The sequence below is a fragment of the Aptenodytes patagonicus genome, chromosome 2, assembly GCF_965638725.1.
Source record: "Aptenodytes patagonicus chromosome 2, bAptPat1.pri.cur, whole genome shotgun sequence".
In the NCBI taxonomy this organism is placed as follows: Eukaryota; Metazoa; Chordata; class Aves; order Sphenisciformes; family Spheniscidae; genus Aptenodytes; species Aptenodytes patagonicus.
This window is the reverse complement of record NC_134950.1, coordinates 83568272-83578650: the sequence shown is the minus strand read 5'-3', so window position 1 is coordinate 83578650 and position 10379 is coordinate 83568272. Positions and strand designations below refer to the sequence as shown.

The 10379-nt window shown below is 43.1% G+C and overlaps 1 protein-coding gene across 1 annotated transcript in view; it reads left to right on the top strand.

The window, feature by feature from the left end:
- The first annotated feature begins 2131 nt into the window (after nt 1-2131).
- DNAH5 (dynein axonemal heavy chain 5) overlaps nt 2132-10379 on the top strand; it is a 164407-nt gene continuing 156159 nt past the window's right edge. The window contains exon 1 of the mRNA XM_076330347.1: nt 2132-2287. Within this exon, the coding sequence (XP_076186462.1) occupies nt 2132-2287 (156 nt within the window). The remainder of the gene's footprint in view (nt 2288-10379) is intronic.

Sequence of the window (10379 nt, the reverse complement as noted above, 5' to 3'; positions counted from 1 at the left end):
AAAGTACTCAAGAAAGGAAAAATCAAATGAACAAATATGAAAGGGAATAAATATCAATACGCAAAAGTGTATCAGAAAATGATATGTGAGATCCCGTGGGTGTCAAAGTGAATGTTGAAACAATCCAAAGTAAAAAGGATAAACGTTGTCTGGCAGCATTTTAAAAGTTTATATTCAAACCGTCAGTGGAAAGCTTTCCTTTCTGCTCTGTGGCTTCTAAGGCCACTGGAAGAGTTTTATGTCCGGTTTTGCATGTCACATTTTGGCAACAGTGCCAACAAACTGGAAAATCATGAAGAACAGAACCTATGAATTCCAAGGAAATGCTGAAATAACTAGCTTTTAACTGAAACAATTAGCTTCTTTCTAGGAGAGAAAAAATTGAGGGAGAAAGCATTTTCCACTCGGGGGAAGTGAGCAAGTGGCTGTGTGGGGCTTAGCTGTCTACCGGGTTAACCCACGACAAACACATTTAAAACTATGATTATAAAGATCATTTTTTCTGCCTAGTCACTGAAGGATAGATGAGAAAAAGTGTACTTTGAAGTGATATTTGATATTAGTAAAAAATTAAAGAAATGGATAAATGAGAACTGGACCGTGCTCCCTGGGAGGTTTGTATAGTCTCTGTCTTTCAGAGATTTTTAAGAGCAGGCGGAAAAATCCTGTTAGGGAATGTTTAGGAACTGTTGGGCTGAGACATGGAGTTTCTGCAGGTCTTTTGCAGTCCTGTGTATGCACATTTCCATAAAAGACTAGCAGGAGGCTCCCTGGTCCAGAGTTCAAATTACTTCAAAAGGAGCAGGAGAGAAACACATTCCAAAGTGAAATACCCACCTCAAGCCTGAGCATTGGGTTTTTTACAAACCTCTGTAAAGAATTTCAGGTTTTCTACTCCTGAATTATCTGTGCTTTACTCCTAGCATTTAGCTTTCACATTCCCATGAACGTGTTGACGTAGATTCTGGATGAACAAAAGCTGCTGATGCCTCGGTGCCAGGTCATACATATTTAGTCTGTTCTTCACATGTATTTACTCTTAGATAGCTTTCAGTACTTTTGTGTATGCATTGTAACCATTTTCTATAGTGTTATTACCACCCTAACTTCTTTCATCTATCAGAAGTTAAGGAGAAAGAGATTTCCTTGGGCACAGATGTGTTTATGAACACATTTGCAATGTGATTTATACATAAATAATCAGTACATCAGCAAGATCTTTACTTTTCACTATCACATTCAGAGAATAAGGAGCACTAGAAACCCAGTAACAGGGAGACTCTCCGGTCATTTAAGAGAGCAGCCCTCACTGCGTTATCCAATTAGGAGAGAGCTGTATTATGTGCACCTGTAGCATCCAGGTGTATTAAATTCCATTGCCCTTTTGTCAAGCAGTCAAAAGAGCAGCATCGGAAGTTTTTAACTCTCCCGCCTCCCCCAGTAATGCCAGGTGCGAGGGCTGCATCAATACATGCCTCTGGGAGTTGCTGAAAATGAGACGTTAAAGGTCAGATTCTTTTGCTATGTCTTGAATACTAAGGCTGCACCTGATGCAAGTTTTCAGCTTTTAGCGCAGTAACAAGGTGTGACTTTTCAGGTCTCTCTCCCTAAAAAAAAAAAAAACCACAAACAAAAATAAAAACCCCTAAGAAAATAGGCCAGCTGCTGGGGGATTCGTGAGAAACGCCTGGGACGCTGCCGGCCCTACAGGCCGCGCAGCCTCAGCACCCCCGTAACGCCGGCCGCGGCTGTAGGCCGCCCCCACCCCCGCTGGCTGCCGCGGCGCCCTGGCGCGGGCGGTGCGGCGGGGGGGGGGGGTCTTTGTGCCGGGCGGAGCCAGGGGCTGCCCGCGGGCGGCGGGGCCGGATGCCCCCGCGGGTCTGTGCAGCCCCGGGGGGGTTTAGCGTCGCTGCGGGTTTAGCTCCCGCTGCGCTCTGTGCGGAGGGAGCCGGTGGTGCCGGTTCCTCTCTGGCAACGACTGCAGCGGTTTCCCGGACCCGAGCGGCAGCTCGTTTTCATTGGAAGCCGGGACTGACGACGGGCTGGAAAGGGGAGTTAAAAGACCAACAAGGCAGCGGTGGGGTCGGCAGGGGGCGGCGGCAGCCCCTCGCCGTGGCAACGGCGGCGGGCGATGGAGGCAGCGGCGGGACAGCGGCAGGGCCCGGCCGGCCCCGCCTGTCCCACGGCCCGGCCCGGCGCCAGGGCGCAGCCCCCCGCCGGGTCGGGCCGCCGCCGCGACGGGCCGGGACAGCCCCTGGCCCCGCCGGAGAGCAGCAAGGAAATGCAGGTGCGGCGGGGGCGGGTGGGGGCAGCGCTGCGGGGCCGGCCCGGCTGGCCGCGGGAAACAAACGCACCACAAAATCAAGCGAGAAAGGGAGCGCGGCCGTGGCCGAGTATCCCGGGCCGGGGCGCACCGCCGCCCGCTCCCCCCGGAGCCCCCTCGGGCGGCTCGGCCCGGCCCTGCCATTCCCCCGGCCGAGAGCCTGGGAGAGGCGGCTCCGATGTCTGACGGCGACCCGGGGGGAGGAATCCGTGTTTAAGGGAGGTCGCGCCGGTGAAATGAGCTTCCTAGCGCTTGGAGTCAACGTGGAAAGCCAAGTTTTAGAGCGGCTCTTCTTCGGTAACTCCTTTCCCCTAAGATTTTTGCGGGACAAGGCCTCCCGCAAGGACCGCGATCAGAGGTCGTTTGCACGTATGTACTCGTGTTGTACGGCACAGCGGGTCCCGGTTCTCTCCTTGCTTTTCTGAGACGCCTATATACGTTGGTAAAAGAAGGTAACTAGGGGTAACTTCCCCTGTTGCCCCCTCTGAGAAGGTATTTTTATTTGTGATGAAGTGCACAAACTTGTGTTGTTTATAAACAAAATACGTGTTGGTGTATTTTTAAGAGGGCAGCTGTTTTTAATGTTCATTACTTGTCTCGTGACAAGACTTCAGGTATGAAAACACTTAAGGTTCGTCTTTCAGTAACAGTGGCAGGGGATGCTCTTGAGACCTGCCATAAAAGAAGAGAAATAACATAACGTCCACTGACAAATCCTGTTTCCAGCCTCCCACTGGAAGTCTGTCGCTTTCAGCTCTACTCTGATAATTATTTTATTACTAGCTTTGTTGAGTCGAAACACACAATTAATTATGCAACACTTTTTCAAGTGTTAATTTTTAATGAAACCATTTTTTTGTAAACTATTTGTTTTCCCTTTGTTTTGGCTGAGTCCTCAATGTATCTAAAAGCAAGAAAGTTTGCAGTATGGTCTTTCACTGTTAATGGAAGCTGACTTGCCTACCTTTTCCTGGAAGGAGTGTGTAGTTCACAGATCCCAGGGACAGTCGGATTCCATTAGGTTTCCGTAATGTTAAAGCAATACAAATGCACCTCACTCTTAACTTTTGCAGTAGTTTCCAGGACACATTCCAAAACCATTTGGGCTGATATTTCTGTACAATTACAAATATAAGTTATTGTGCCTATCTCTTGTAAGAGTAACTTGTTTACCAGGAGGCCTGTCCTACTGAGACTTAAAACTTTCAAGTCAAGAGAATCAGCCTAATGCTGTGGTAGTATAATCTAGAATACCCTAAACTTTCATGAAAAGACATTATTGGGTTTACAAGAGATTAATTAAGAAAATTTAATTAATTAGTTGATATGTGGAGCTAAGGATAAAAATGAAGCCGCTGTCTCTTTATTAACATTCATTTAAATTTTGGTCATAGCATTATTCAGTTGAGAATTCGACTGCTTCTTTTTCCTTTTGCTTTCATGGATATGTGGCGATGAGATTAAATAGTCAAAACTTTATTTTTTAAAGTGTATAGTTTGATTGTACTTATTTAACACCTTCATGGGCTGGAAACTTTTGCTCTTGTGCAACTTGGGAATTAGGTCCATATTGGTAAGTACGTGTGTCTTGTTTTGTCTCTTTTCTAGAAAGTGACTTGATGTCACTTCTCAATGACCAAAAATATCCTCCTACGTTTTAGCAGCCTATATTTTGCAGTGGATGGGGTGGAGGAAGGTAGAGATTAAGGAGGATTCCTTCTACATGTGAGCAATTCACAGTTTAACCACTGAGGACAAGAAAGCAGCTGCCTTACTCTTTTGTGCAGGGTGACCTGCCTTAATGGGAGTTTTCATTAAACAGACCAACATAATCTTTATTAACCTTTTCACTTCTACCTTAAACTTGGCGAGGTTCGGGCACAGTAGCCCACATGGAAAGAAAGATTCCACTGCCTCCCCGGTGGATGTACATTGGGTTTGTAAAATAGTAATGGGAGATACGTAACGAACGCCTCTCCAGTATTGGCACTTTCTCAGGAAAACAAAATTAGGACACTAAGAATTGCTCAGTACCAGGTGTAAAGTAGTGTAAACAGGGAAAATCATTTGATGTGTCAGTGAAAATAAGGGAAACTGTTTAAGACCGTGACAACTGTTTGGCAATAACTTTACTGAAAAAAATAAAATGCCCTCCTCTCCAATAAAGGATACAACTTCAGCCTAATTCTATATGCCATAATTTTGGTATTGTCCTGATAGAAATGATCCTTAAACTTTATTAGTCTTTCTGTTCTGAAACAAACAAAATACAGAAGAGGGCATGGGTTCAGCTTCTGCCAGAGGCAGGCTGCTGTAAGTCACTGAATTCATGTGCACGTGTTGCAGCGGTTATAACCCAGCAAGTCATTCCTAAGAAAAATCCTGCATTCAGCAACGTACATCAAAATGAACAGGGGCAGAAAGCTGCATAATTTGTGTCTCTCCGAGGAAGCATGCAAAGGTGCATGCAAGGAGAGATGGTTTAAGGTGTGGAAACTGGAAAGAAAAAGTGAACGAAAAGATGGAACCTCTTCTTCCATGTGCGATGAAGAGAGAAATTTGCTGACTTTTGTGCTTGTATTTTTTTTTTTTGAGCAATGATTGTATACCTTTGATCAGATTTAAAAGTATCTGCTTGCTAATTGGTGGCAGATAAACCACTAGATACAGTTACTGAATATCAAAGCGTGCAGCAAATTGCACGGGACGGCTATTACTATACTATAAGATGGCTAAAGTAGTCTTAACAATGGGTAATGATAGCTAATCTGCTGGAAGACAGGAAAAGCTGCTTTTTGTTTTCATCACCAGTAAGATATTACAAGAAGTTAAAAGAATATGCAGCAAGGGGAAGAGAAACCAATGCAGTAGCATGAGAACTATGGGTAGATTTCTTTAGTTTTCTAGCAGGCATTTCTAATCAAAAGAAAACAAAAAGCCAAGTATGCTGTCTTGTTTGGAATATGGTGACAGTTGAGCAATATACCAATATGGATCATATTGCCTAAATATATTTGGACAAAGCGTGACAACACATGTTTAGAAGGGAAAGAAGGATTTTTTTCTTAGTCACAGTCAGGCTGTGATGGGCTAAAAGAATGTCAGAGGTCCCCACTGATTTCAGGTATGAGTAGCCAAATAATATATCTGGGAATGCTTAATAGGCACAGGACAGATTTCCAAAGAACTGTGACTGGTAATGGAGTATGTCATTGTTACTGTTAATATTCAAAAGATTTACAGGTAGGGAAGACCTCTGTCGCTTAATCTAGATCAGACAGTGTGTCATACTCCAAACACATCAAAAATGGTAACACTTCATGATAAATAACAATCACATGCCACAGAAGTAGAAAGAGGTTTAATAAGGCCGGCAGCTACAGGCCATCCTGCATCCTCCACTCGGAATACGCAGGGGAGAGGCGGCCGGCCGAGGAAGCAGCAATTGCCGGGCTCCGGTTGCTCAGCAACAATTCCAGCTTTCTGACCTGTGTGTTTGCCCAGGCGGTAGCAGTGGTGCCGTTTCCAGAAAGGTTTCATTTGTCGCCAAGGAGTAAGTTCCTCTCTGACACGGTTGGAAGGTATGCCACGTAGGCATAGGCTGCCGGTGTACACCCCTGAAAGCCCAGGTTACCTTACAACTTTGCAGTATTGCCACTTCTATGGAGTTGAATGGTTTTGACATTTGTTTATATAACGTTGAAATTTGAAATGTCTACTTGCTGTAATGCCAAATGTAAAGGGAAACATCTGGTTCTTGGCAAATACAGTTCTGTTTCTGTTCTTAGGTTTCTGAGTAGAGGTTTGAAATACCTGAAGGGTGTTGGAGTGAGGACCTAGGGTTGAACAGCTGGGCAGGGGACAGCGCTGTGTGCGTTCTGGCTCCGTGCAGTCGGACTGCCGATGCCGAAAGGCTGCAGCTGGTCCAGCTTAACCGCACAACAAAAACGGGCATGATAACATCAACAGTTCTGGGAAATAAAAGCATGGCTCACATACTGTTGTGTTTCTGGGATACCCGGTGGATTGTAGGGTATTATGAGTAGCGGATTAAAAGTGAAGAAAAAGGCTAAATGCAGAGAATGGCACTTGGCATTGATTGTGCCTTCTAGGGCATAAAGAAAGGCAGGCCGAGTCCTTACAGAAGGATTCTTGGGGGCTCTTTCAGAACACCCTCCCCCCCCCCATTTCCTCAATATTTTGAGTACAGATGTGCCCTCAAATACTTACTCCATTTGTACGCAAATCAGTTGTCAGTTGGAGCTGCCTTTCCTGCTTGGCTGAAGGAACAGAAGGGAGGTGCTCTCTGTGAAGATGTCGGAGGCGTTTAGGACTCCTAGAAAAGCTGAAGACTTTGCTAAAGTATCATGATGAAAATAATATGTCAGTACATAGTATAAAGAACATTAGAAACTTCAGGTTCCTGAAGCAGTAAATCCTTCATGATATTGAATGTTGAGTTGTGTCTTCTAATCTGTATACCACAACAGTTTTTCTCTCGTGGTTCCCATGCTACTGTTCTTGTGCCTTGCACTCATGAACCCGATAGAGTTGTTACGGCAGGTTGAAGAATGGTCTAAACTGCAATTTTTAGAGTAACTTAAATGATTTTACTTTTATTAGCAGAACACAAGAGAAGCTGGTATTTTTATGACTGAAATGTGTGACTCGAGCATATTGGATAATAATTTATAAAAAATAGAGTTTTTCCATAGCACAGATGAACACAGCAAATTTAAAGAACCATCAGATTTTTACTACAGGAAAAAAAAAAGTGCTTTCTTTAGCAGATAATAGTGGGTGGAGTATGCAAGCTACAACTGTTAAGGTATTATGAGAGCATAACTTGGATGTGCGATCAGGTGCCAGAAGTTGGAGGGAGTAGGATGTAGTTTGTATTTCATCACCACTCGATACCTAAAAATTTATATACCAAAACCATTTTAAAACTCCAGCATGGGGAAAATAACATAAATTCTGCCTTTTATGAAGTTCATTTGGCACATTTTAAGACAGGAAAATGGAAAATGTGGAAGTCAGGATGTCTCGTATATTTCTGAAGATCACTAGTTTGGAAAGGAAGGAAAACTCACCTTCTTCCTGTTCTGAATTGTTTTCTGTTTTCAAAGTTTTTGATCCCTTCAAGAAGAATGCTTATTATGTGTGGTGAATTGTTTATTAATATAAATTAGGTCAAGAAGCACAGAACTCCTCCGTATTAAATCATTGCATTTACTCTTATTTCAATGTTCTATAAATTTTTAGAGTGTCGTACAAAGGATGTATAAGCAAGAAGTTCATATCCACAAGGATTTATTAGCAGGATTTGTAGCTGATGGCATGTACTGACTTTAGTGGTGAAAGATTTTTTTTTTTGGGGGGGGGGGGGGGGAGGGAGAGAGGGGGCTTTTCCCAGTGTGGCCAGGTAGAGCAGCGATGGGTCCCAGCTGAGCGCCCTCTTGGGCTGGCCTGTCTCCGCCTCCAGCGCAGCGTATGGCGATGACAAAGATGAGGCTGATGATGACTCTCTGCCCTGTCTTTCCTTGGGACCTGTTCGAACTCCCTGTTGGTCGTTACTGCTGATTGGAGTATGCTAATCAAATGCACATGTTGCACATTGGTTGTTAAATCTCTGTGCACGTATATTATCCAGTATCAAGCATCTCTATGACTATTTTCTACTTTGTTATGCATTATGTTTGGTTTTCCCCAATGTAAACTAAAATCTTCAAAGACAAAAGGCAAAGAAAGGACAAGGCGGGGAAGGGTGATCCTTAGGCCGGCGGGCCTGGCTTCCCATGAGAAGCACCCTAATAGTGCTGTTGGGGTTTGCAGGTGCAAGGCCCATGGCGATAGCAGCACAAGAGCAGCAAAGGGGGAAAAAAAAAACCAACCTGCTACAGAGGCTCTGGAAAACACCCCCCTGGCAGTTTGGGTGCAAGGTTACAAAGCTGCAAGCAGTAGGCCTTTAGCATTAGTGAGGTGAAAGCACCTGCAGGCACCATGCAGCAAGCTGGTTTTAGATTTGTTGAAATTTAAAAGCTGAAGTTTAAATCTACTGAAATATGTCAAGAGATTGTTACAGCCTCAAGAAAAAGGTGAGCTTCACTTTACATGTGGCGGGGTTATTCTGTCTCCCTCCCAGATGATACCGACTAGCCTCTGGACAATTATTTAACTGCGGTGGAGAGGGAATTCCTGCTAAAAGCTGAGAAGCTGCGGTTTCATGAGCGTTGGTTTAGCTGCATGCAGACAATGCAGTAACTTCAGGGAAAAGCTTTTGGAATCTTATTTTGTTTTCTCAGGAGCACTGTTACAAGAGTACTGAATTAAGAGAGTCCTTTTGAAGTTTGAGGAAAAATGTGAATAATGGGGGTTGGATGTTAACTTCCCCGCGCCCCAGCCCCAAATTGTTGCATAGCAGTAATAGGGTCATACTTAGAAAAAGGCACTGGAAGTGCTAAGTAAAAGAGGAATCTTGATACAATGGTATGTTAGGGAACAGCCTCCAAAGGTGCAGTAAAAGTAGTAATCTAAATCTTTGGCTAATAAATAAATAAATAAACCTCCAAAGGCTTAGAGCAAGAAGTGCCTTGTTAGAAGATATCTGGTTTCAGAAAGAACCAAAGACAAAAATTTTACCAAGCGGAGAGGGGAAAAAAATGAACTGCACTGCAGAAAATAAATACAAATCTATGGCCTGTGATTATTACCTTTTTATTTCTCCAGAGAAAGAGAAAAGGTATGAAAGCAGACACTACTGTGTTGGCTGGTTGGTAAGCGTTATGTTTTTCATGCCATAGCTGCTCCTACTAAAACTTGCCAAGAGGGTGTTTTTTTGTTATTAGTCAAAGAACTGAGTAGCTTAAATTAAATATACTTAGTTGTTGCAGTTCTGTTTCATTGAATTTTTATCAAACTTAAATTGTATGGAAAGGAATAGGTAAAAGTTTCATTAAATGGATTCTTGTTTGGTGGTAAATAACTCCAAATGTATAGACTGAAAAACGAGTAAGGCTTTCTTAAAGTCTACTTGGAAGTAAAGGTTAATTAAAAAGGTCATAACCTTATTAAATAAAAAACCCACTTCTCCCCCATCGCTTTCTACATTTTGAAATGTATGTGTTGAAGGAGTTAATTTCCTTTAATTGTACATGTGTTAGTAAATTATGGGGAGGGAGAGGAAACAAGGAAGACATTTTACTTTCAATGTTTTCAAACTAAAGACTTCTTACATGAGCTAGTAATACAGCTGAACAAATAGCTCTTTCTGAGTTACTGTGGAAGAAGTGCCGTGAAACTTCTATTTTTAGCTAACAGATACAGCTCTTTTCAAAGATGGACTGATAGGCCCATCTCAAACTAAGATTAGTCGGGATGATCCACAGGGCAGCTGGAGGTTTAAATAACTTCCAAGTGACTGGAAAGAAAACACCAAGCTCAGCGTAGCTACTGGACTGTTTTAATGACTGTGTTGCTTATAACGGAGTGATAGAGTACAATGGAAATACCCTTTTCTTGAAATCTGTAATGGTATAGATATGTTGTGCACAGGTTATTTGCATCCCGATCGCTATATGGTCCAACTTTAAGGTTTAAGGTTGGACTCGATGATCTTAAAGGTCTTTTCCAACCTAAATGAGTCTATGATTCTATAACTTACCCGTTATGAGTACAGCATGTCTTCGCTGCATAGCTAGCATCTGTGTCTGCAGCATAAGATGTGATTTTCTCATGACCCATAGGTCAGATGAGTGACTCTTGTGAGCTCAGTGCAGCTGTGAGTGGAGTTTTAAAAAGCTTTAGAGAGATTTAGTTCAGCGGTGTCTGAACAACTGTAATAGCTGTTGATTGCAGTACAAAAGTACTGCTAAACATGTGTAGTGAAAAAGCCTGACTTGAGCACAAGTAATCAAAAACTTCAAAATGGTAATATTACTTATTAAAAGGGACATTAAAATTCCATCACTGGAACTATTTTACTTGCTTTTGTGTGAATCCAGCTATGCTTCTGGTGCTGGCAACTAAGCTTAAGATAGATTTGTGCCATGGAGCA